Source organism: Capricornis sumatraensis, chromosome 22 (assembly GCF_032405125.1).
Source record: "Capricornis sumatraensis isolate serow.1 chromosome 22, serow.2, whole genome shotgun sequence".
Lineage (NCBI taxonomy): Eukaryota > Metazoa > Chordata > Mammalia > Artiodactyla > Bovidae > Capricornis > Capricornis sumatraensis.
This window is the reverse complement of record NC_091090.1, coordinates 31,283,133-31,309,217: the sequence shown is the minus strand read 5'-3', so window position 1 is coordinate 31,309,217 and position 26,085 is coordinate 31,283,133. Positions and strand designations below refer to the sequence as shown.

Here is a 26,085-nt window from a genome sequence, read left to right as displayed (position 1 = left end):
GACGGGGCGGGGCTCCTCGAGGTCACGCCCATTCCGCCCTGCTATGCCGCTCCCACTCCACCCCGACTGCGCGCCCCCCTTCTCGGAATTCCGCCCCGCCCCAAGATCGCTGCCCAGACCCACCCAGATCAGGCCAGCCCCAGCGGCTGGGCTGCAAATGCGGCATGGAGCCCCAGATAGCACTATCGTGGACCTACACATAAAAATGGCAGCCCATCACAAGCACCCCTTTTCTAAATTCCTGGTTTCTGCCAGGAGTTCAAGGTCATTGACCTACCCTTCTTTCCTTGTTATTCACACTCCAAGCCCCCGTTTGTATAAAAACACTTGATTGTCATTCTATATTTTATTACTGAAATACAACCCACCCCACAATAAAAATCTCTCGCAGATCCCCCATCCTTGCTTCTCATTGCCCCCAGCAATCCCTACACAGGTGCTCCAGGATGCTATGCTCACTGGCCATTTTGGAGTGTGTCCGTTGGGTAGTATGTGGAAACCACCCAGGGCCTTTGTGGAGAAAATGGAGGGGGGTGCCGGGGGGCCCTAGGAAGGGCCTTATTTGAGGGCCTTGGCCACTTGCTCATAGGCCAGCTCGATTTCCTCATCATCTGGACAAGTGGAAGCAAACTCTTCCCTAGCATAGGCATTGCGCAGGTATCGATGCACTCCACGAAACACATCCGGAATGGAGAATCCCCGGTACTTCTTACATACCACCTAGGGGTGCGGGAAGGAGGATCAATAGGTTAGCCTCAGGAAACCAAGCTGCCATGCCCTTGGTCCTTCCCTTATCCCAAAGCCTACATGATAAAATCCAGGCATTTAAGCAAGTCCGCTACCTGGTTTCTTTTCTTAGAACTCACCAGTTCAGTTCAGTTCAGTCACTCAGTGCCGACTCTTTGCCGCAGCATGCCAGGCCTCCCTGTCCATCACCAACTCCCGGAGTTTACCCAAACTCATGGCTATTGAGTTGGTGATGGCATCCAACCACCTTATCTTGTGTCAGTCCCCTTCTCCTCCTGCCTTCAATCTTTCCCAGCATCAGGATCTTTTCAAATAAGTCAGCTCTTTTCATCAGGTGGCCTAAGTATTGGAGTTTCAGCTTCAACATCAGTCCTTATGACTCATCTCCCACATAATCACCTGCAGTCATCTTAACTCCTGTCTGGTAAGGCCTTCACCCTTTCTCTCCACTTACTGAAATCCTGGCATTTATAACCGGGGCCTTTTCAGACCACCCCAGTCCATGGTGCTTGTTTTCTCGTCCTGATATAATTCACAAACCATAAAGTTCTCTTAAATTTCCACAATTGCTGTCTACTTGTCATTTAGCTTCTAATCATGTATTACTAACTTTCACGTGAAAGTTATTTTCTCAGCTAGATTTCAAATCCTTTGCAGGCAGGGACTTACCTGAAGCATGCCAAGATCAAAGGTCCCTCATGCTACAACTAAGACTCTGTGCAGCCAAATAAATAAATAAATAGAGATTCTCAATACACAGTTCTGCAGCAGACTGACACCAGGCCCACGTTTCACAAACTAAACCATAGCTTTGAGCTGTGACAAAAACAAGGGAACCAGCAGTTTTCATCTTCCACAAGAGGAAATGGAGACTGAAACAACAGACTTAAAACTTTGATTTTAGGAAAAGCCTGGTCTGTCTGATCTGGGGATGTGGCAACGATAGAGACAGGAAGAGCATTCTTGAAAGCAGTACTGGGATGTGTTACTCTTAGTCTGTTTGCACTCACAGCTTGCATCGTGGAATGTAATTAATTCTCCCAAGCAGTGGTCTTGCCAGCAAAAATAGCAGAGAAGGAATAGGGTGGTGTCTGCCATTGGAAACTACTCTCCGAAAGAAACCACCTTTGGAGTGGTTGTCATGGGAAACCTGCATGGGAGCCCCTTAAAGAGTCATCCCACCTCCCACTTACTCCTCCTACAATCACTACTCACCTGTACTATGTGGAGCTTGGGCAACAGGTTGCAGTCAGCCAGAGTGAGCTCATTGCCATCCAGAAATTTCCTCTGAGAGATGCCCTCATCCTCAGCACTGGTCTCATCCACTTCATCTGGGAGAGGGGATGTCAGGTAATTGTCTAATACTTTCAGGGCTTTCAGGAGCCCCTTCTCCAGGTCTGTGCAAGAGAAGGGAGTTAGTAAGAACATCAGAAGATTGACATAGTCCAAGAAAGCCCATGGCGGGGGTGAGGAAAGTCCAAAACAATAATAGCTAACACTAATGTGTTTCATTTTCTCTGTGCTCTTCTATGCAATTTACATACAAAAACTCATTTAATTCTCACATCAACTGGGGAAGTAGGTATTGTTATCCTCGTTTTATAGATCTGAAAATAGATTTCCAGAGAAGTGAAATGGAAGGCTCACAGCTACTAGAATTTGTACTCAGGTCATCTGGATCTAGAGTTGTTATTATTTTTTAATTTAAGTAAGGTTTGCAATATCTGCTCCATCTCCCTGATATCTGAATGTCCAGGTGTCTCTAATCCCTAGATCTTTTCCATTCCTCCTAGGACCCAGGCCTCTGACCCACAAGACTCACTGTCATTGAGTGCTGGGTTTGAATTCTTAATGTAGGCAGAGAATTTGGCAAATATGTCCAGCCCAGCTGTGTTGGATTCAGGGTTCAGAGCTGCCAGCTTGGGGTACCTAAAAGCCAATGGGAGAAACTGGATAAGATATCTTCCGAGGAGGAGCCTCAGCTCCCCTGCCTTAGCCCCACCACCATCTCTGTTTTCCATTTCTTCAACCCCTTTCCCAGAGTCTCCCAGCTCCCCTACTTCCCATTCCAAGTTCCCCTCTACCTGGGAGGGCACAGCACTGCCTCCAGAAATTCCTCAATCTTGTTGGTATCTGTGTGCACTTCGGTGCCATACAGCAGGAAAGGGAGCTGCCCTCCTGGGCACAGCTTCTGTACCGTCTCAGTCCGCCTGGAGGAGACCAGGCATAAGGACTGGTAAAGGGCTTTAGGGAGACCCAGAAAGGGGAGATGGAGGTAGGTGGGAGAGGGGCTTCAGATGAGGGGATGGGGGGGATGGTTCAGGATGGAAGGACTCAGGTGAATGAGTGTGCACCTGTGCACATAAGAGGTGTTTAGAGGAACAGAAGTGGGCCTACCTCTTGGTGTCAACAGTGGTGACATTGAAAGTGACTCCCTTGAGCCAGAGCACCATGAAGAGTCTCTGGGAGAAGGGGCAGTTTCCGATCTTGGCCCCATCACTGCCAGCCTGGAAAGGAAGCCCCAGCCCAAGGTTAGGCCTGGTGTACCCCACTCATCCTGAGGCCATTCTCTGCATCTCTTACTCCCAGACTTGACTGCTTTCTGCCTAGTCATGACATATACTCAGTGTCTCACTGGAAAAGCTCCCCACATAACTGGGCTCTGCACTCTCTGGTCTGGGTCAAACCTAAGACAGATCATTACAAATATCTTCTGCAAAGGTAAGCTTCTGGTTTCCCAGAGAACTGAGGACAATGGGAGGAAGGCCCAGGGAATGGATTTTGGAGAATTTGGAGGATCTAGACCCTAGAGAGGGAAAACAAATGGGAGTGGGCGTAGTTACTTTTCTCCGTGCTATTCTAAGCATTCTACATGCCATAATTCATTTAATTCTCACATTGACCATGAAATAGAGCCTAGAAAGGGGCTTTGTTGAAGCCAGCGGTGTGGGCTAGAGGCCTGGATTCCTGAAGGAAGTAGAGCCTGAACACAGGAGAGGTGGGGTGGGGGTTTGGAAGCAGGAGCTCTGGTTCTCTATACACTACCCAAGCAGTTGGGTGGGGAGTCAAAGGACTCAGAGCCTCACCCTCAAGGTGTGGAGGGCTTTGTAGAGGGGGCTGCTCTCTAATCCCTGACCTCATCCCCCAACAGACACCTCCCCCTAGGCTGAGGGTGATTCATCTCACTGTGTCTTGGGTCTCAGCAGCTTCCTTCCTGCCAAGCAGTGGGGGCAGGGACCTGTGAGGCTGAGGCCTGGGCAGACAATGCCGCCTCCCTCTTCCCTGGGTACTGCCGGGGTGGGGTTGGGGTGAGGGGTGAGGGGTGGGGGGGTGGGGGGGGTAGTGGGGGGTCTCTCAGAGCAAGTCTCCTAGCTCTAGATAACCTTTCTCATGTAGGACCCAGGGCTGGAATCTCTGCAGCGCAGCCCCACCCAGAAGTAAAAATAGCCCCTGAGGCAAGAGTGAGAGTGAGGTGGGGACCACACCTAAGGAGCCCGCCTGAGGAGCCCCGGCATAAAGGAGAGGGAGAAACAGGCTGGGACACACAAAGGCTGGAGGAACAAAAGCGGGGAAGTGGAGGGAAAGGAGGCAGAAAAGTGAAGGGTGGGGAGGCTGCGAGGGGAGATACAGACGGAGGGGGAGGTCGCTAAAGGGAGGGAGGAGCACAGAGAAGGGGTCTGGAGAGGCGAGAGAATGCAAGCCTAGTGCGGAAGGGAGCGCAGCTGAAGCGGCGGCCTGAGGTTTCGATATGCAAATACCTTGGGACCACCTCTCCTCATCAACACCCACGGAGAGGACAGAATTGGGACGGCTCTTTTTCTTTCGTTTCTATAACCCTAAAACTCTAAACGCCCTAGTCCAGCTCTCCTCCTCCTGATCTCTCTTCCCATCTACCCTCGTGGTAGCCACTGCTCAACTCGCATCTCCGCGCCACCGCCCTTTCTCTCGCTTCTCCAAGCCCCCAGGGACACTGGTTCTCGACCCCATCACCACTCTGAGCCAGCTTCTGGAACTCCACTCCCACTCTCCTGTCCCCTTCCATCCCACCAATTCCTCCCAGTTCACTTGGTCTCACTCCCAGACCTCCCTACCACACCCTCTTCCTTGAAACCTCCCCCACCACACACACATACACACACACCCACACACACATCCCTCCAAGTCTCCCCCACCATGCACCTCACCCTCTGATCTTTTTGTAGGGCCCTTATCCTGAATTTTCCCTTGGTCCCACCCAAACCTTGTTAGGTTTCCGGCTTGTTTCCCTCGGTCCCACCCAAACCTTATTAGGTTTCGGGCTGGTCCCTTCTCTCTCTGTACCCTATCAGCTGTTCCCTCTCCCCCACCCCGTCAATCTTCTAAACTCCTGGGAACCCTCCCTTTTCTCTATCTTCTTGTCCTTTAGGCTGCTGGAAACTTGCACTTTTACAAACTTTTCAGGGTTGAGCCTAGATTTCTCTAGCCGGGCACATTATCTTCGCCTCCCAACCCTGCTGCCACCTCCCTCCCCGCCCCCCCCCTCCGCCCCCGCCACACACACCAAAGACTGCACGTGGGGCTGGGGATGGGAATCAAAGAGGAAAGGGAGTGGGGAGTGGAGGCTGGAGCTGGGTAAAAGTGTGAGTTGCCTTCCAGGAACTTGGAGGGGGGCCGAGGAGGGAGAAGGTGTTCTTACCTTCACGAACAATTCGACCTGAGGTTGTTCTTCAGCCATGGTTGCGACGGGGACCAGGAAGCGGCTGTCGCTGGGGGAACTGGGAGGGGCCGGGCAGGGAAGGCGGTCTCACAGAAGAGACTCTCTCCCCCAGACCTAGGGCTGGCCCTTCAGCGCCACACGAGCCTGATCAGACCCGCTCACACCAGACGTGGCCTCTCCACCAGTCCGGCGTACTCCACACCCAGCGGCTCTAGCTCTACCCGCTCCCGGACTTGATCTGGGAGCTGACTCACGGACCGCCCCGCCCTGAACCTGGGGAGGGGACGGGCGGGGGGCGGGACTCGACGACCTAGGGAGTGGGCCCGGAGGGGTGAGCCTCGGGTCTCCCTGATGATGGGGGAGGGGGTTTGAGGCGAATCTCGGGAAAATCCCTTGTGTCCCTGCCAGTCTCCTTGATCGCAGGACTTTTTTCTGCCTCAGTTTCCCTGCTTGCTTAATCAGAGGACACTCCCACTACACCTTCACCCAAGAAATCTGACACTGACTGCATGAGCACGTCCCCGAGGGCCCAGAAAGAGAATTATAGAAGAGAAAAGTGGTCCTTTATTCCTTTCTCCAAGTTTCTTCCGGACTTCAGTTCCCAATTCTGAGTTGCTAGGACTGTGGTCCACAAGAGGGACTTTGAAGTGGAAGCTGGGTTTGGAGGAAGAGAGTGGTGAAAAGTAGGCCCTGTGCTGGGGAAACAGGAAGCTGAGCCCAGGGGCCTCATCACTGGGAGATCCCATTCAGTAGCCTGTTCAGCTTTAATGCTTCCACTTCTGCCTCCCATCTGGAGCCCCTTCCTGTGCCTTTTGCCCTTTTCTCCGTGACAGGTTGCCTTGGAGATGAGGAGGAAAGCAAGGGGTTACTGTAGCCCTAGAGTAGAGCAGCACTGATCCTACTGGGCTGGTGGTAGCTGGTCCTATTGTGGGAGGAAAAGGTGAAAATCAGACAAGATAGTGTGAGCAGAGTCCTTAGGGACACAAATAAAGAAGTAGAGAGGACAGAGGAAGAATAGTTCTCTCCCTCCCTCCCCAATAACCTTGATTTTGGAGGTTCTATCAAACTCTTTATGATCTGCTGAAAAACAGCCCAGAAATATGTTCTCCAAACAGGACATATGTCAGCCTTTACATTTGAATCTCTGTCCTATTCAGCCATCTCTTTCTTCCTCATTACCCTCTGTCTAACAAGACACCTAGAGTTTCAGAAAATCATGGTGGCATGCAAGGATATAGGAGCAAAGCAGGGCTTGAAACTTAAAGAACAGGAGAGAGTTGGGGAGGGAGTGGGTGGAGTGCAGAGAGGTGCTGGAACCAGCAGTTAGTGGTTTCCTCTCATGCTTCCTCTTCTGCGGGTTTTCTCTTCCCTGGAGGAAGGCCTTTCTCTGTCCTCCTCACAGAGGGGATATATTTGGTTTTTGTTCTCTTTTGGGCTTCCCTTGTGGCTCAGCTGGTAAAGAATCTGCCTGCAGTGTGGGAGACCTGAGTTCAATTCCTGGGTTGGGAAGATCCTCTGGTGAAGGGAAAGGCTACCCACTCCAGTATTCTGACCTAGAGAATTCCATGGACTGTACAGTCCATGGGGTTGCAAAGAGTTCACACAACTGAGTGACTTTCACTTTCCTTCAACAGAAGAATGTAGAATGATTCAACAAATATCTGTTCGTTGAGGGGAATCTCCTCCAAGGTGACCCTTGAAACCTGCACACATGACCCCTTTCATCTGAAGAAGGTCAAAGCAGCACTACTTGCCCGGGTCCTTTTCTGCTCCAACTGGTCCATGTCCACCAGAGAATCTGCCTCACAAAAATCTCCCCTCTGGGAAAAGCCTCAGGCAAACTGGGTGAGTCCTGAGCTCAAACAGGTTTGGCAGCTTCTCCCCTGCCTCTCTTTTCTCTCCTACAGTTTTTATAGCTCGAACTGCCTTGATCATCAATATTGACTTTGGCTAGCTGGCATGGCTGCCCGCAAAGTATTTTTCCTTAACTTCTCAGGTGACGGGTAATGTTGCCCTCTCCTGGTACCATCCATCAGTGTCTCATGGGTTTGAAGTCAGGGGCTACACCCCCCAAATCCTGCCTCAGAGAAGTTTCTCTCCCATCTCAATCTCCTTGCCCCTGCTTTTCTCCTATTTCCGTCTCTCCCCTTTACTTCTCCAGGCTTCTCTTTCCACTGCCCCCCCTTCCTCAGCTTGGTGATCCTGTCCCTAATCTCTTCCCACCCCAGATTGGAAGGTGTGTCCCTCCCCCAATACTGCTTAGAGCTGTCACTTGGCCTCCTCCAGGTTTCCATAGCTCCGTTGCTCAACAATTTGCCAGGGGTAACCATTAACCTAGTCTTTAACTCACTCCTCCACCTTTCTTACTAGAGGAGATTTTCCATTTATTAGTTAGCAGAGGCAGTTTACCCCACCATCTTTCCTAAGTGCTTGGATGGGAATCTCTGCATCTCAAAGTACCCAGAACAACAACAACAACAACAACAACAACAACAACAAAAAAGTACCCAGAACAACGTGGGGGTGAAGACGTATTTCAAGAGACTTTTAAAAAATATATATGTATTTGGCTGCATCTCAATGGACACAGGTTTGGGTGGACTCCAGAAGTTGGTATGGACAGGGAGGCCTGGTGTGCTGTGGTTCATGGGGTCACAAAGAGTCGGACACAACTGAGGGACTGAACTGAACTGAACTGTCTTAGTTGTGGCACACAGGATCCTTAGTTGCAGCCTGTGAACTCTTAGCTGTGGCGTGTGGGATCCAGTTCCCTGACCAGGGATCCAACCTGGACCCCCTGTATTGGCAGCATTGAATCTTAGCCACTGGACCACCAGGAAGTCCCTTAAAATTATATGATTGCTTATTTTGGTCTATCTTCTTGTTTCTCCTCCCCTCATATACACACTCAAAAATTTGGCTCATGGAGTAGGAACTTATGTCCCCTGCTTTGATTCCACCACTTGGTCCACAATGAGTGAATAATACTCTTCTGTTCTTAGGAGTGTGTGTGTGGGTAGGGGCATGTGCTTGTAGGAGTGTAGGTGTTTTTATTAAGTCTACTTCTCTCTGCCAGTATTCTTGCCTGGAATATCCCATGGACGGAGGGGTCGGAAAGAGTCGGACACGACTGAACAACTTCACTTTCTTTCTTTCTTTTCTTTTTCTCTCTGCCAGAATTTGGTGAAATTCGAATACTTCCAACTTTTCGTGGGGCGCCGAAATTATTAATTAGGCCTTGTGGTGCCCCTATGGCAGCAATCATACTCTGTACCCAGGAAACAGGCAGAGGTGGGCTAAGATAGGAGCCACGCTTCTTATTTCAGCTTATTTATTTCAAACACTCACGAAGCTCTTAATGTGTTTGCCAGGCACTGGTCTAAGCTCTTTATAAATATTAACTTAGACTTGTTGGCATAGGTTGAATTAATGTTGCTTATCTCCATTCTCCAGGGAAAAATTTTAAAAAGTGCACTTCTGTTCCTTTAAGGTCGGTCCCCTCTGCAGATTCCCCAAAGTCCCTAGACCCGTTGCGGGGGATGGGGTGGGGGGTGGGGCTCGGGCTCCTGCTCTGCTAAGAACGTTTCTCACAGGCTCTCAAAGCCCAGAAAGCCTGAGGGCCAGAGGCCCGGGTGCTAGGCAACGGCGGAGGGCGGGAAGTTTGAACCTTCTGGCAACGCCCCGTATGCGAATAGGCCAATCATCATCCAGTCTTCTCTGTGGTCCTTTTTTCCCTTTCACTCTGTTGGATCTCTAGGTAGGATCCTGGTTTCTTCGACCAATAGCGGCTAAGGGGGCGGGGCGTGCGTGCGCGCACCCCACCTTCGTGTTGGCGCACCAGTCCCGCTGGTCCGCGGCTGTTAGCGACGAGGTGTCGCGCACGTCGCGACCCAGGTGACTGAAAAGGCGGGAAAACACCGCGAGTTTCCCGCAACCAGGTCGGGGAGCCTAGATCGTGAGACTGTGATGTTGGGGGCTTGGTTGGCAGGAGGGGAGAGAGGAGGCGTGTAAAACGCCCCCCAAAGGACCCTCAAGACCGTCTCCAAAACACAACCTCCGCCTGACAGGAATGAGGGTGGGGCGAGTGGTGTTTTCCACAGTCTGTACTTCAGTGAAATACCGGAAAACTGGCCCCTCCAAATGTCCTACATCTGTAACCACAGTTCTCGAAGGCCCACGCAGCTTTGCCCTCAGCCCTCTCCCAGTAGTTCTCAGTGGATTTGCTTCTGCGCGCCCCGCTACCCCCGCCTCCTAGCAAGTGAGCTCTCGCTCCAGAACTGTCTTCATTCTCTGCATCCATAGAACCTCCAAAGCCATGGCTTCGGTAGCAGCGACCCCAGCCAGGACGCCGAACGGACCAGGACCCGGGGAGGCCTCGGCCAGCTTCCCCACGGTGGCTTCAGTGCCGGGCCCCCAGGAGCCCGAGGAGGAGGGAGAGGAGGAGCCTGCTGAGGTCTTGTAGGGGTAGAGGCGCTGTTGGAGGAGCAGGAGCTCGACAGAGCCGGAAATTGATTGGAACGCCTGATTGTTAGAATATAAAGGGGCTGGGAAGACCTGGGCTAGTCACTTCCCTCCACTGAGTGTCGATTTCACATTTACTGAATGGGGGTGATGATACCTATCTCTGAGAGTCGATAAAATAATTAAAATTAAATAAGACATGGCCCAACCCTGTACGTATAAGTGGTTCAAATATTAGTTTTTTTTCCTCCTTGCCGACAGATTCATCTGTGTGTCCTGTGGAATTCAGGATACCTGGGCATTGCCTACTATGATACTAGTGACTCCACCATCCACTTTATGCCAGATGCCCCAGACCACGAGAGCCTCAAGCTGCTTCAAAGAGGTAAGGACAGAACTAGGAATTCCCCTATGCTGGCACTGGAAGTGTATTTCATTCATATGGCCTTACCTGACTCAATCTATTTTATTAATTGACTCCTAGAGGCTCCCTTTATTGTTTTCAGGAATTCATCTCATTATTCACAAACATATCAGGTGCTGAAGATATAGTCCTGAGCAAATCAGTCATGTCTGTCCTTTAGCGGTTTACCGTCCGGTGATAATCTCATGGGCACCCCTCTTCCCTCCCATTACCCATCAGTCTTTTTTTTTTTTTTAAAGAGCTCAGCTTTTTATTCAATGTGTTACTAAGAAGGTTTAGTCAAAAAGACCAAAGCCCATGTCATCATCAGACTCTTCAGATTCTTCTTTCTTTGCTTCTACTTTCTTCTCCTCAGCTGGGGCAGCAGCAGTGGAGGGGGCAGGGCCTCCTGCTGGTGCAGCACCGGCCGCTGGGGCAGGTCCACCAGCCCCCACATTGCAGATGAGGCTCCCGATGTTGACATTGGCCAAGGCCTTTGCAAACAAACCTGGCCAGAAAGGCTCAACATTTACACCGGCTGCTTTAATGAGGGCATTGATCTTATCCTCCGTGACCGTCACCTCATCGTCATGCAGAATGAGGGCAGAGTAGATACAAGCGAGCTCCGAGACAGAGGCCATGGTGCGGGCGAGTGCTAGGTGGGGGCTGCCGGGCGCGGTGCTAGTCGCCGGATGAAGTGAGGGCCTCACCCCAAAACAGCCTTAGCTTCCTCGGAAGAACCGAGCACCTTAGCGGCAGCGGAGGAAAGAGAGCTACCCATCAGTCTTATTGCTCTTTCTTTTTCTAATTTCATATGTGACTCCTACTTCTCCCAAAGTGGGGGGCCCTCCCTGCTTTTGGAGGAAATAAGTTTTTGAGGGGTGAAGGGAGATAACAAAGGGAGGGTTACAGGTTCCCTTTTAGTCAAGAGATAAAGATCCTCGAACTCATTTGCTCTCCATTCTCCTTCCAAGTTCTGGATGAAATCGATCCCCGGTCTGTTGTTACAAGTGCCAAACAGGATGAGAATATGACTCGGTTTCTGGGGAAGCTTGGTAAGGACTGAAAAAGGGAAAAGAGGAAAAATGGGGAAGGACAAAATTACGGAATGTTCCAGAGATTAAAGGGTCTTGTGCAGAGCTACAGCCAGGAGATCAGAATTGGGTGAGAAGGAAGATGGGAAAGAAGCAAAAGGACTATGATGTACAGACTGATGGCCCTTTCTTTGTTTCCTTTACAGCCTCCCAAGAGCACAGGGAGCCTAAGAGACCCGAAATCATATTTTTGCCAAGTGTGGATTTTGGTATCTCCTCCTTTTTGCTTTACCCACACCCCCATCCCAGTTATGTGACCCTTTCTCCTAATTCCAGTTTCATCATCAGAGGTCTCCTCTCAGCCCTGTCTCATTCTAAATCTGTATGTTCTTCAGGCCCCATGACCAGTCTCCTCACAATCTCTCCTAATCCCTACCTTTAATAACCTGTGGTTTAGGCTTGTTTAGGGATGAGGGCCGTCCCTGAAAGAGGGTGTGGTAGTATTTTTTGGTCAGTTTTGTTTGTTGGCATTTTCCCCTTTAAGCCAAAGCCATTTGCCTCTTAGTTTAAAAAAAAAGAAGAAAAGGCACTACCGCAGTTACCTTACTGATCTAGAAGGCACTTCCATTATCTTCCCAGGTTTGTGAAAAGGACAGGGAATGTTCTATCTTAAATTCCTCTATTATGATTTTTTGACCCAAAATCCTCAATTCCAGATAGATATCTTACTCGCCTGAGCCATTTATCTTTCTCAGCTTATGTTCCCAGCCAAACGTCTTTATATAATATGTAGACTAAAGAGAGAGTCTAAAATTTGGTTCTTGTTTCAGCTTTTCGCTAATTGCCTGTGTGAATTTGGCAAGCCACATCATCTCTCTGTTTTCTCATTCTTAAAATAAGATGAAGATTGGGGCTACAAGATCTTTCCCTCCCATTCCCCCCTCAAAATAGGCCTGGAGATAAGCAAACAGCGCCTCCTTTCTGGAAACTACTCCTTCATCCCAGACTCCATGACCACCACCGAGAAAATCCTCTTCCTCTCCTCCATCATCCCCTTTGACTGCCTCCTCATGGTGAGATGGGTCTTGCGAGATAAGGGCTGGGATGTAGCAGATTAGAAAAAGGCACAAGCATCTGGACACTAGGGTTGAGTCCTGGAGGTACTAGCCCAGTCCTGGAAAATAATAGTTCTTCCTGGTGTTGTCCAGCCACCAAGACACTGGGATTTAGCCCAGCTCCACTACTGATCTCCTCCTAGGTTCGAGCACTTGGAGGACTGCTCAAGTTCCTGGGTCGAAGAAGAATCGGGGTTGAACTAGAAGAATATAACGTCAGCGTCCCCATCCTAGGCTTTAAGAAATTTGTGTTGTAGGTGACTTACCCTAACCTCAACCAAAGCAAGGTGGGATTGGGAAGCCTGGGAAAGTAAGGCAGGTTGGAGAGTGGTGGCAGTGACCCATCTGGTAAAGTGCTCCAGGACACACAGGGTTCCTGAGAGGGTGTGGAGCTCTGGGGAGAAAACTGAGACAGTCTTCTTGAAGGAGGGCTAAGCAGGTGGGACTTAGGAATGAACTCAGACCTCTCATACCCCAGCCACCTTCCTTTCTGCTTGTTTTCTGTTCTCAGAACCAATCTGGTGAGCATAGATCAAGACACTTACAGGTAAGGAGATGGAGGCAGGCTGTCATCTTTGGGGAGGGAGAAGGATTAAGCTTAATGCTGTAATAATCCTAATGGGGCTTCAGTTTCTTTAATCCTGGGGCTATTAAGATTTCTCTCCCTGAAGGAAAGAGAAGTGGGGGGTGAGAGGAGAGAAGAAGAAAAACACAAAGTTGTTACCCTCCTTATCTAAATGGAGAAACTGAGGCAGAGAGCAGTGAGGGACAAACCTTACATCAAGACTTGATCTCAAAAAAAAAAAAAAAAAAGACTTGATCTCAGGAGAGATTCCCAATCCCCATTCCACTTTCTCAATCACCTTTAAAAATCCAAATGATCCTAATTTCTCCCTGATAGTGTTCTGCAGATATTTAAGAGTGAGTCTCACCCCTCGGTGTACAAAGTGGCCAGCGGACTCAAGGAGGGGCTCAGCCTCTTTGGTAGGTGTACCTGTCCCTCATCCCACACTGCACAGGCCTGCCAGAAAAGCAGCTGCCTCCAGAGATGGATCCCAGCCCCTCTCTTCCCACTTTACCCCACTTCCAGCTGTCACTTCTGCTCTAGTCCAGCTTTATTATCTTCTTTGTACCCTTCTTGAGCTTGGGCATCTCCCCGAAGCCTTGTCCAGTATAGTTGTCCCATGTCATTTGCATAGCATTCCCTACTTTACCAACTCCGTCTTTATTCCTTGGGTTTGTATGAATGTTTGTACTAGTGATGTACCTGTCTAGGGACTTTGGGAAACCCTATGTATAGAGGAGAGTTATGTAGTTGCATAACTCTTGTGTTTGTTTTGCATAGAGTCTTATCTCTTATAGTTGTCTCAGGCTTTAGGCTGTGTTGGGGACATCACCAAGTATCCACGTGGTTTCACTGTGCATCTCAGTGGGTTGGGTCTAATGTTTACGTATATGTGTTGGGCTTTTTGTGAGTCTAACTGTGCCTACTCTGAATATTTTTCTGGCTGAGTGTTCCTGTGAGTGCTCATTCCCTCCCCCAGGCCCATGTAAGGTAATCCCGGCTCAGACTTGTGGCCAGACGCTGGCTTTGGCTGCCTTTGTGTCCTGTATCTGGGGACTAACCCCCAAGCCAGCCAGCCCAGCACCCAAACCTCTGACCCTGATGCCTCAGCTTAGACACATCCATACATTCCTTTCTCTGCCCCTGCTTGTAACAGGCTCACTCCGTACCCCAACAGGAATCCTCAATAGATGCCGCTGTAAGTGGGGAGAGAAGCTGCTCAGGTGAGCAAGAGTCACACATGTGCATGCGGCCTATAGCCTCAAACACACCACCCTTAACAGTAATGAAAACAGCTGCCCTTTCCCAAATGCTGTCTAAATGCCTTTAGTCCTTACAATGACCCCATGTGGTGTGTTACTCTCATTTTACATCGTCAGCACAGATACATACAAACCCATTGATGACACACGGACTTTCTCACGTACTCGCAGCAGAAACACAATCACAAGACAGCAGTGTACACATGGTAATATCTTTAATGATTAAGAACACACTTCAGATGTGAGCTGTTCTCTGGTGACTTTCAAATTAGTATCTCTAGTTCTGAGCTCCACATGTGGAACACTCTTTTGCCTATCATTGCCACCTGCAATTTCCACAGGAAGCTCAAACTCAGAGCATCCAAACCTGTGCCCACTGGCCCTGTTCTTACTTTCTGCATTCCCTTTTCTGCTTAGTGGAGTTGCTGGCAATATAGCTTTTCAAGCTCTGAACCTTGGATTGATGCTTCTCGCTCACCCCCTATATTCAGTTATTCACTAAGACCTATTGATTCTATCCTGAAATGTCTCTCCCAGCCATCCCCTTCTCCCTCTTCCATCTGTTCTAATTCTGGCTATCTTCTTCTTTAACCTGGAGCATTGCATTCACCTTCAAATTGGTGTCTCTGCCTCTAAACTCTTCTTTTCCCCAAACTATTCTTCATTCTAAAATAATTGCCATTCCAAAACAGAGATCTGAACATGTCACTCCCCTATTGTTTAAACCTTAAGTAAAAACAAAAGACAAATCTTACGAGGCTCCCTCATTACCTACAGGATGAAGAGTACAATGCTCAGGGTCCCTCAATTTTAATTTCAAGGCTTATCTCTTCAAGTGTATGGTTATTTTTTGTTGTTGTTGTTGTTTGGCCACAAGACTTGGGATCTTAGTTCCCAGACCACGGATGAACCTGGGCCCTCACAGTGAAAATGTGGAGTCTTAACCACTGGACCACCAGAGAATTCCCCCTCCAGGCTACATTGATGCTGTTCCCTTTAGAAAGTCTCTCCCCTATTCTCCACTGATCAGAATCTTCCATCCTCTTCAAGGTGCAACCCAACTATCACCTTTTTGGTGAAGCTTTCACAGGCACCTCTGAGTGTGTTGGCATGCATCTTGCTGTGTGGTCACATAGTGCTTATTTATGTTTTTTAATTGCACTGTCACATCAGGTTGGAATTAGCACTTAGTGAATCTACTTGCCCTCTATGCAAGTGAGTGAATGCTATGCCATGGCACATTCCTGTTACCTCAGCACATAACCCTCTATGAAGTAGAATGCAACCACACTGGTTACATCATCTCTAAAAAGTTAGGAAACCTTTGCTAGCCTGCAGGTACACAATCCTTTTCCCATGCCACCTGCCCTGCAATATCTTGGAGGTTAATTTAAGATTATCTATGAACTCATCGCCAGATAATTGGTGAGGTAATTTAATTACCCCTACATTCTCTAGTTCTTTAGGTACAGATGTCTAATCTCAATGAAGGATGAAAGGAAAGGAATTCTCAGAGGAGAAGAGAACTGAATCAAAAGTGAGGGAGAGTACAGATTCCCTAGATAGGACCCCCATAGAGCATAGAATCACAACCTGATGATCAGCTAAGGGCCCAGCTGATCTAAAGCCAGACAAGGAACCTGGAAGGTGACTGTCACAGTATGCTCTGAAGAGTGATGTCCAAGCAGTCTGGAGATCTAATTTTGAAATCCAGCTGTCCTTACTAGGGCCATGTCTTTGGACAATTTGCTTATCTTCTAAGGACCTCATCTCAACTGACTTGAGCCTGACTTGACCAAGACCTCCAGGCACTTGAAGTACATAAGTCGGAGACACTCAGGTGTTTTATAAGGAAGCCTGTCTGGTGATCCCATGGGGGGGAGGTATTCACAGACTGGCCTACACTGCCTCAGGCAGTGCCCAGGAACCAGAGGTGCCTGAAACTCACCCTTGAATCCAAATGAGTCCTCCATTTCATTCTAACCTAGGGTGTTATAACAAAGAATAAGTGGCCATAGACTCAGTGTGAGATACACATCCTTAGGCCCCAGTGTCTTCACAGGTTATACCTAATGGCTTGCTTTAATGCAGGAAGGAATCCGTGGCCTCCCAGGTCATGATAGCATCTCACTACTCTTCATGGCCATAGATAGAGATACCCTCCCTGAATTAGAGAAACACAGATGAGACATTTATTTCTGTATAATAATTTAATTTGTCAGGAAATACCTCAGCCACATAAAAGGCAGTAATAATAATATAAACCTCTGTGTTTCCACTAGCCAGTTTAAAAATAAGACAATGTTGTGAAGCTCTTTAAGTACCTCTACCCAATACTTTCTTCCCTGCAGGCATGACCTTGAGGACTTAAGAATTGAGGACTTATCATTCTACATGGAACAGTTACATACTTTCATAGGAAGGACATGAAAAGACGAATGTCTGCGCTATTTCACAGCTAAATACAGATATGCAAACTCTTTCTGACTCACTCCTACTGAGCTGCAGAGAGAGCTAGAGTGTTGGAATTCAAATGCTTCAACACGCTGTTCTCCCTCTAAAAATACTGAAAAGCTCCATCACATATCCACAGGGAATGACACATGGTCATATCCATCACAACTGAGATACACAGTCACGGTCATGCTCACATCCAGAGATTTTCAGTAGGTGTGAATAAACACACCTGCATAGATAGGACACTGTACTTACAATGTGTACCAATACACATTGCCACCATCCCCCAGGGCCCTCCAAGGGCACATTTTCCCAAGTTGAGATCAAGACACTGGTAAGAACAGCTGTAATTCCTGGTCTCCCCACTCCAACCCTTACTTCCAGGCTGTGGTTCACACGTCCAACCCAGGACCTGGGGGAACTGAATTCCCGTCTGGATGTCATTCAGTTTTTCCTGTTACCCCAGAATCTGGACATGGCTCAGATGCTGCACCGATTGCTGGGTCACATCAAGAACGTGCCTGTGAGCCCGGGTTGAGGGGCCGGGAGGTGGGGAAGGAGGCCGAGGAGTGGTGGGCATCTTGAGGGCCATTAGAGTGGGAGAAGGAAACCAGCAACTGTCTCCTTGTCCGACTGTAGCTGATACTTAAACGCATGAAGTTGTCCCACACCAAGGTCAGTGACTGGCAGGTTCTTTACAAGGTAAGACCTCCCTTCTTGAACCTAGAAATCCAGGTTAAGCCCCCAGCATGTGTCCCAAACCCTCTTTACTCTTGTCCCCATGTCCAACTTTATCCCAGCACCTTAAAAAAAAAACAAAACAAAAAACTTTGTAGCGTGGAAATTGTCAAAAAAATTTTCAAGAGAATGATGTAATGAACCCTCATGTACCCACCATGTAGCTTTAACACTTTGACTTATGCAAATCTTGTTTCACATCTCTCTTCTCTTACTTTCCTTTTCTTGGATTATTTTGAAGCAATTCCCAGCCATCACATCACTTCACCCATAAATATTTCAATATGATTTCTAAAAGAAAATTATTTTTTTAAAGAGAACAATACCACTGTCTTACCTAAAAATGAATATTTTATTATTGTCAATTATCTCATTTAGATTTCTATTCATCTCTTAAATGTAATGGTTTTTAAAATTATTTATTTGTTTGTGGCTGTGCTGGGTCTTCTTTGCTGTACAGGCTTTTCTCTAGCTGCGGTGAGTGGGGGCTACTCTCCAGTTGTGGTGCGCAGGCTTCTCACTGCAGAGGCTTCTCCTGTTGGGGAGCACGGGCTCTAGGATGCACAGGCATCAGTAGTTGCGGTTCCCAGGCTCTAGTGCGTGCATGCATGCTCAGTCGTGTGCAACTCTTTGCACCCTCATGGACTGTAGCCCACCAAGGTTCCTCTGCCTGTGGGATTCTCCAGGCAAGAATACTGGAATGGGTTGCCATTTCTTCCTCCAGGGGATCTTCCCGACTCAGGGATCAAACCCACATCTCCCACATCTCCTGCACTGGAGGTGGATTCTTTACCACTCTGCCACCTGGGAAGCCTCTCCAAGGTTTTAGAGCACAGACTCAATAGTTGTGCACTGGCACAGGCTCAGTGACTTGGGCTTAGTTGCTCCAAGGCATGTGAGATCTTCCTAGACGAGGGATCAAACCTGTGTCTACTGCCTTGGCAGGAGGATTCTTTACCACGAAGCCACCAGGGAAGCCCCATGTAAGTCTTATTCTGTGAACTTCCTTAGTAATTTTAGTTAGTTCCACAATTTGATCAGGCTTTTTTGTGGGTAGCCATTGTTTTTGCTACTTGTTTGTTTCCATCATGGCTAGATTATAAGCCCTTTGATTTATATACTCTATATGTCCTTTGACACAGAGTAAGGGTCAGTAAGTGTCCTTTGGATTGGGTTTGTGCACTCAATCTAATCCCTGGTTAGAGAAGCCACCCCAGGTCACTGACCTTCACGCTGGGAATTAACTCTCAGTGACTCTCACCCGTCCGGTCTTCATGCTCTCTCACCCAGATGCTGGCATTGCCCCTACTGCCTATTTACTTCTTCTCTGCCTTTCATATCCCTATTTCTCTTTCTCCTTCCTCTGTACAAACTTCTCTCTTGGGCCATTGTACAAATCTCTATCAAAGCACCTACCACTTTATTTTTAAATCTTCTGGGTTTATTTCTGTCTTCCTCACTAGACTAAGAGCCCTTGTGGGACAAGGGACCCTCCTGTCTTTGTTGTCTTCAGACTCTCAGTGCTTAGTGTGATGCCTGGTGAAGAGATTTGCAGATGCTATTTTCTCTTGGTTTCTTTTTTGCCTTTGAGAGCTCCTCCGTCTCTGTTATTATGTTTTTCCCTATTGGTCTTTGTTCTTCTCCATCCAGCCCTGTCCCCTCACCTCAGCCCAGCCTGGGTACGGGCCACCCTCCTCTGTCCATTTCTTCTACAGACAGTGTACAGTGCCCTTGGCCTGAGGGACGCCTGCCGCTCCCTGCCCCAGTCCATTCAGCTCTTCCGGGACATTGCCCAAGAGTTCTCAGATGACCTGCACCACATTGCCAGCCTCATTGGGAAAGTGGTGAGTGGAACAAAAGAGGCAAATCTCCTGGGAAACTAGGGGAGAGAGATGGGTCTAAATAATGGAGAACAACGGGTGGGAGCTCTGGGGAATATGGTGTGGAAAACGAGGATGCATGGGAGACACTGAGGGCAGCTGGATGGCCAGAAGATGGGATGGCAGACATCAAGGGTGTGCCTTGAGGCCTAGAGGGTCAGGGTTAAAGCCAGGACTGAAGGGCGAGTTGGGGCCCAGGTAGAGGTGAGGAATAGGATGAGATTGTGCTAGATGGAAAGAACCTGGATTTCTCGTCTCCTCAGGTGGACTTCGAGGGCAGCCTTGCTGAAAATCGCTTCACAGTCCTCCCCAACATAGATCCTGAAATTGATGAGAGTGAGTGTTAGGTGTACGGATGGGTCCCTGAGCTCTGAAACATGAACCTGCCCTGCGATGGGGTACTGTCCTCCACAGGCGACCCCTGCGAGTGGGGATGATCATCGCAACCAGGGTGGGAGCCTTACTTTTGATATCCACGTGTCTTCCACGCTCTTAGAAAAACGAAGACTGATGGGACTTCCCAGTTTCCTCACTGAGGTGGCTCGGAAGGAGCTGGAGAATCTGGATTCCCGGATTCCTTCATGCAGTGTCATCTACATTCCTCTGGTGAGGGCAGGAGGCGGGGGCGGTGCACTCCCCGAGGGCCTTAGGGAGACATGAGGCTTAGGAAGGACACATTGGTAGATAAGAAAACTCCTGGAGAAATCAGAAGAATGTGAACACTCTTTGGTGCTTAGGCCCCTGAGGGAAGCATTTGGGGGACTCTGGCTACTTCTAAAGAAAGTGCCTAGAGCATCACTCCTTGCTTTATCTCTTCTTTACTCTCCCCAGATCGGCTTCCTTCTTTCTATTCCCCGCCTGCCTTCCATGGTGGAGACCAGTGACTTTGAGATTGAAGGTCTGGACTTCATGGTGAGTCCCTTGACCTCTGTAGGGGGCGATAAGGAAAGGCAGTCAGCAGCTGAGGGAGGGCCTTTCCCCATCATCTCTGCCCAGTGTGGGATCCCTCTTTCACTGTTGTATCTTTACCAGCTCTGAGACAAAGGAGAAAGAAATCAAGGCCAGGGCTAGGGTGGGGTGAGAGAGGATGAGGATGGAGAGATGCAAAGCCCATAGCTTTGAACCCTTGTACCCAGTTCCTCTCAGAGGAGAAGCTGCACTATCGAAGTGCTCGAACCAAGGAGCTGGATGCACTGCTGGGGGACCTGCACTGTGACATCCGGGGTGAGAAGCGAGTGGCTGGAGCGGACCGGGCAGCGTGGAGGTGATTCCGATAGGCTCCTTTCCTTCCTGCTATTCCCCCTCTCTCTCTAACTCTGCCTTTTCTGAGTGTCTCTGGGATTTCAGATGGTTTCTAGGTTCGTCTGCTGGCTTCTTTGTCTCTCCTTTGCTCTCCCCTGGAGCTGACACCAGCTCCTTCCCTCCCCTGCCCCCAGACCAGGAGACCCTGCTGATGCACCAGCTGCAGTGCCAGGTGCTGGCGCGGGCAGCCGTCTTGACCCGGGTGTTGGACCTTGCCTCCCGCCTGGACGTCCTGTTGGCTCTTGCCAGTGCCGCCCGAGACTACGGCTACTCAAGGCCCCGTTACTCCCCACAGCTCCTCGGGGTACGAATCCAGAATGGCAGGTGAGGACAGAAATGGGTGGAGAAATAGACACGAGGGGCCCAAAGGCCCCATGTTCTGGATCCACAGGCTACATGCAAGGTAACTTTGCACCGGCTGCAGGCATCCGCTGATGGAACTCTGTGCCCGAACCTTCGTGCCCAACTCTGCAGAGTGCGGGGGGGACATAGGGAGGGTCAAAGTCATCACCGGACCCAACTCCTCAGGGAAGAGCATCTACCTCAAACAGGTAGACGAGCCCCCGCGCTGCCGCCTCCATCATCCCCACCCCCCGCCTCCCAGGCACCCCAGGCCCCCACCGCTCTTCCCCACTGTGCTCTGACCCCACGTGCCGTGAACAGACTCACACCCGCTGTCCCTCTCCCTGCCATGTTCTCATTTACCTGAGGGAGGGCCATGTGCCAATGACCATCCTCTGACCTGAGTCCTCCTCTCCCACCTCCGAGGAGGTCCACGCTGTTCTCAGCATACCTCTGCCCACTCCCTGCCACTTTTCACTGACTCTAAAGTGAGCCGAAGGGGCTGTTAAACTGTGTCCTTCTATCTTGATCTATCGTTCTCTCCTGAGATTAGCCTCACCTTCACCTCAGCCCACACCACCAGGCACTGTACCTGTCTCCTCCCTTATTCAGGTAGGCTTGATCACATTCATGGCCCTGGTGGGCAGCTTTGTGCCGGCAGAGGAAGCTGAAATCGGGGCAGTAGACGCCATCTTCACCCGAATTCACAGCTGTGAATCCATCTCGCTTGGCCTTTCCACCTTCATGATCGACCTCAACCAGGTCAAGAGGAGGCAGGGTTGGGGGAGGGGATAATGGGGAAGAAACCCTAGCCCTGAAAAACGGTCAGAACAGGAAAAAATTTCCTTCTGCTGCCTGTTCTTTACGCTAGGGGCAGGGAGCACCCACTTCAGAAACCAGGATAATCAATGCCATGGACCTTTGCTAGTCCCTGGCTTTGTGTGAGGCACTGTTGTCAGTGAAAGGATGAACAAAACTTGCGTCTCGCCATTGAAGAACTTGCAGTTCAGTAGGGTGGACACGTATTCAAGCGTCTTTATTCGCAGGCACACTGGTCAGTGCCAGGCCTCGAATGTTTATGAAACTCTCCCTTATCCACCGGGTGCCCAGCAGGTGGCGAAAGCGGTGAACAATGCCACCGAGCGCTCACTGGTCCTAGTGGATGAATTCGGAAAGGGAACCAACACGGTAAGGGCAAAAGCTAATGAGGAACTAAGGAGAGGAAGATGAAGGAGGGTGAAGGAGCAGGAGGGTGGGGCTGGGCTTCTGGAAAAGAATAGGGGTGTGTGGGCATGAGGAGGGAAGGCCCAGCAGGAGGAGGGGGCGCCCGGGGCACCTGTGGCTCCACACCTTCCCCCTGCACTCCGCAGGTAGATGGGCTTGCGCTGCTAGCTGCCGTGATCCGACACTGGCTGGCACTTGGACCCACGTGTCCCCATGTCTTTGTGGCCACCAACTTTCTGAGCCTTGTTCACCTGCAGCTGCTGCCGCAGGGGCCGCTTGTGCAGTACTTGGTGAGGAGACCTACCCAGCTCCCCAGGGGCCCCGAGGCTGAGCATTTCCCAGAGCTGGGAACTGGCTCCTGCATTGGAACAGGGACCAAGTCCCTTTCTGTTTCTTACTCTCAACAGCGACTGACCAAGGGTATTGGGGCAGGAAGCAGAATGACTGATGAACCCTGTCCCCTTTTATTCTCTTTGAAGACCATGGAGACCTGTGAGGATGGGGACGACCTTGTCTTCTTCTATCAAGTTTGCGAAGGTGTTGCCCGTGCCAGCCACGCCTCCCACACAGCTACCCAGGCAGGGCTTCCTGAGAAACTCATTGCTCGTGGCAAGCAGGTGAGGCCCGAAGAGCAACCACCTTCATCAGGGCTCCCATCCACTGTCCCTGCTTCTCTCAGGGGTCCGGATTTCTGGGCCCATGGAATTTCTGACCCATACTTTCTCTTCTCTTACCCAATATCCACCCCCACCCCTACCCCTTCCTCCTTGGTCCCAGGTTTCAGACTTGATCCGCAGTGGAAAGCCCATCAAACCTGTCCAGGAGCTGCTAAAGGAGAAGCAAATGGAAAAGTGAGTGCAGGCCCAGGGTGCTTGTTCTCAGGGTCCATGTTCTGCAGCTCCTCTGCCCCTTCCAGGGACTCAGACAACCTCTTTGCCCTTTGATGATTCACAGTTTCTTTCGGAAACTCCTAAATTCTCAAGGTCTTGGATTTCCTGTGCTGCATCCTCTCCCCTCTGCTCAGGGACTCTGTTATCCGTCCTCCCCCAAACCTCACTCCTTTCTCTCCCTTCAGTTGCCAGACATTAGTAGATAAGTTTCTGAAACTGGATTTGGAAGATCCCAGCCTGGACCTGGACATTTTCATGAGTCAGGAGGTGCTGCCTGCTGCCACCACCATCCTCTGAGAGTCCTTCCTGGGCCCTCCTCCAGGTCCCAAAGCCCCAAAGGCTGCCAGGCCTCCTTGTTTCCTTACCTCCCTCAGAACCAGAGTTCTCTGTTTCCCTGGAAGTTCTGTTACATGTTAGTAATAAAGCTTATTTTGGAGAAAGTTGTTGTTTCCTTAGACCAGCCAAAACAAAGCAAAGCGAGCAGAAAAGAGATGAAACAGGAAGCAGCAGTCTGCAGAGGAACTTGCCTTGCCTCATTGTAAATACAGTATTACTGCTGGAGGGAGGCCTCAGGCTCTACCAGGGGGACTTTATGAGAACCAGCCACTGCATCAGGCCCTACAAAAACAGATGAGAAAGAAGACAGAAGCCCAAGATGTTCTTTTCCTCCAAAGTAGGAACACCCTGGCCTCAGACAGACCCAGCTGGAAGGGCTCTAAGAGGCTGAAAGGCTAGGCAGGACCAGTACAAAGCTGGGGGAAAGGGAGGGCCCAGCCCTGCACCAGTGGGCGTGGCTCCACCCTTCCCACCTCAGAGCCATGGGGAGCCGGGGTCCCGGTGGGTGGCCCCTGGTGCAAGCCCCCTACACGGTTCTGTTGCTGCCACTGGAGACAAGCCGCCAAGACCCAGGGGCCCGGAGCTTCTTCCTCTGGGTGAGTATCAGTCCCACAAGAAATCCTGGGGAAGCCCATCTCCCCTACAGTCCCCATCAATTTTGAGGACTCACAGCTCCAGCCCCCTGCTTTCACTCGCCCTGCAGGTCCTCAGTGGCCAGTCTGGACTCACAGTCAGTGACCAGACAGTGAAGCCAAGCATGGCCCATCGCCCTGCTGTAGAGTGAGTCAGCCTTTGCTCCTTGCCTTTTCAGCTGCAGAGGATGCAGGCACTGGAGCGGGAGCAGGACGCCCTTTGGCAGGGGCTGGAGCTGCTGGAGCATAGCCAGGCCTGGTATGAGGGCCGTCTGAGGGAGGCTCAGCAACAGCAGCTGCACGTGGGGGCCCTTGGTGAGGTATGGGGCTGACCCAAGGGATGGGGGGGCAGGGGTTGCAGGGATGGGTGGACACAGCCTGACACCATCCTGGAAAGGCAAGTGTTAATGGACAGGGATCCAGAATGGAAAGCAGCATTGTAATGACAGGATGCCCCCAAGTGTTAGGTCGGTGTTCCTAATTGGGCCTAGAGAAGGCTGGTCCGCATTCTATTCAGAGGGACACAATTCGGATCACTCCATGGAGCTGGGGGAGTGGCCTGGATTGTTCCAATGAGCTGGGATGGGCAGGGAGGATCCATGAAGAATAGAGAAAGTGGGGACCATGCCATTTGAGGGGCTGAAGAACTGGACTGTTACAGAGATGAAGCAGAGAGTACTGGAATTGCCCACCTGCCTGGCAGGAAACTGGACTGAGGGGTCTGGATGGAGGAGAGGAATGGCCTGTGGAGGCAGGAAAAGAGTGGCAGATGGAACTCAAGTTGTCACCATGTTGTCTGCCTCCAATTCCTCTAGAATTTTCTAACGGATTTACACTCAGAGCCCGGTGGCCCCCAGTTAGCCCAGATTCAGAGAGTGAACATCTGCTTGCAGGATCTGCTTCAGGGCAAGGTGAGTTTATTGTTTTCAGTTTAGACTTTCGGGAAATGGGGATGAAGAGGGGACTTGGGGTCAGCACTGGTCTAACAAAACAGCATTTCCCCCTAGTTCTTCCCACATCCCCCAAACAAAGCTAGTTCCTGCACCACCCAGGACTGGAAGGGAAGGCCAAGGAAACAGGACACATGGCGGCAACAGGTGGGTGGTGGTGGGGGTGGGGCAGGAGCCCTGGCCGCCAGCCGCAGGAGTGAGGAACACAGACATCCAGACTGTCTCTCTCCTCTTCGCCAGGAGATGTCAAGGCAGCAGAAAGGAGGCATTCAGCAAACAGGGGAGACGGCTCAGCCAGGCTGCCCCCATGGACGGAGGGGCCCTACCCGTGTCTAAAGGCTCTTTTGGTCCCCTCAGTCATGCCAACGAGACTGAGAGAACCCCTAGCCTCCTTATTCCAACTCAACAACTAAATGGCTCTGGGTGGGAGGTCAACTGAAATCCAAATATACTGGTGTAAAGTTTTTTCTCTGCTCCTGAAAACTTCCATTTTATCTTTTTTGGTATTTCATGCTCTCACTCTTCCCTATGCATGCATGCTCAGTTGCTTCAGGCATGTCTGACCCTTTGCGAGCCCACCAGGCTCCTCTGTTCATGGGAATCTCCAGGCAAGAATACCTGAGTGGTTGCCATGCCCTCCTCTAGGGAATCTTGCTGACCCAGGATCGAACCCATGCTTCTTAGGTCTCCTGCATTGGTTCTTTACCCACCTGGGAAGCCCCGCCCGCGCCCCCCCCCCCACCCCGGCTTTCCAATACTATGTACATAAGTGATCTTTCTCTGAAGTCTCTCTGGGGAGAAGACATGTTTATTGGCATTGTCCTTCAATTTTAAATACAAAAATAAAATAGAAGCCTCTCCAGAATTTCAAAACTAAAATAGCATCTCCAGAATGTCAATAAAGGCAATTCTATAAATAACACTTCGGGTAGGAGGTGGGGAACCCTCCTCCCCACTTCCAGTCTTAGTCACTGCCCCACATATCTTCCCCTCCACCTGAGCTTGGGAGAGAGAATGAATAAGTAGTGGAATAAAGATGCTGCAGAGAAAG

General features: G+C 50.2%; 4 protein-coding genes across 5 annotated transcripts; 2 read left to right on the top strand and 2 right to left on the bottom strand.

The window, feature by feature from the left end:
• Positions 1-354: 354 nt before the first annotated feature.
• CLIC1 (chloride intracellular channel 1) lies at positions 355-5,654 on the bottom strand. Its single transcript, XM_068994312.1, has 6 exons — positions 5,423-5,654; positions 3,145-3,254; positions 2,832-2,957; positions 2,570-2,676; positions 1,963-2,144; positions 355-720 (listed from the first exon to the last, which is right to left on the bottom strand). The coding sequence occupies exons 1-6, from the start codon at positions 5,459-5,461 to the stop codon at positions 559-561; spliced, it is 726 nt and encodes a 241-aa protein (XP_068850413.1). The 5' UTR covers positions 5,462-5,654; the 3' UTR covers positions 355-558.
• Positions 5,655-9,758: 4,104 nt separating this feature from the next.
• On the top strand, positions 9,759-23,413 carry MSH5 (mutS homolog 5). Of its 2 annotated transcripts, none has more exons than XM_068994285.1 (24): positions 9,759-9,896; positions 10,166-10,289; positions 11,282-11,362; positions 11,548-11,610; positions 12,293-12,414; positions 12,600-12,709; positions 12,968-13,003; positions 13,358-13,440; positions 14,199-14,244; positions 17,125-17,263; positions 17,380-17,442; positions 19,194-19,322; positions 19,622-19,694; positions 19,855-19,964; positions 20,190-20,270; positions 20,495-20,582; positions 20,795-20,984; positions 21,085-21,211; positions 21,615-21,764; positions 22,116-22,190; positions 22,373-22,516; positions 22,706-22,843; positions 23,004-23,077; positions 23,302-23,413. In XM_068994285.1, the coding sequence occupies exons 1-24, from the start codon at positions 9,759-9,761 to the stop codon at positions 23,411-23,413; spliced, it is 2,496 nt and encodes an 831-aa protein (XP_068850386.1). The 2 variants fall into 2 exon arrangements, with proteins under 2 accessions (XP_068850386.1, XP_068850387.1); XM_068994286.1 differs by having other exon boundaries at positions 22,113-22,190.
• Positions 10,570-11,052, bottom strand: LOC138069529 (large ribosomal subunit protein P1-like). The gene is made up of 2 exons (XM_068960854.1): positions 10,878-11,052; positions 10,570-10,802 (listed from the first exon to the last, which is right to left on the bottom strand). Exons 1-2 carry the CDS (start codon positions 10,946-10,948, stop codon positions 10,604-10,606), a joined length of 270 nt encoding a protein of 89 aa, XP_068816955.1. The 5' UTR covers positions 10,949-11,052; the 3' UTR covers positions 10,570-10,603.
• A 521-nt stretch (positions 23,414-23,934) lies between the features above and the next one.
• Positions 23,935-25,790, top strand: SAPCD1 (suppressor APC domain containing 1). The gene is made up of 5 exons (XM_068961055.1): positions 23,935-24,048; positions 24,264-24,404; positions 24,900-24,995; positions 25,092-25,181; positions 25,275-25,790. Exons 1-5 carry the CDS (start codon positions 23,935-23,937, stop codon positions 25,368-25,370), a joined length of 537 nt encoding a protein of 178 aa, XP_068817156.1. The 3' UTR covers positions 25,371-25,790.
• The last annotated feature ends 295 nt before the right edge of the window (positions 25,791-26,085 follow it).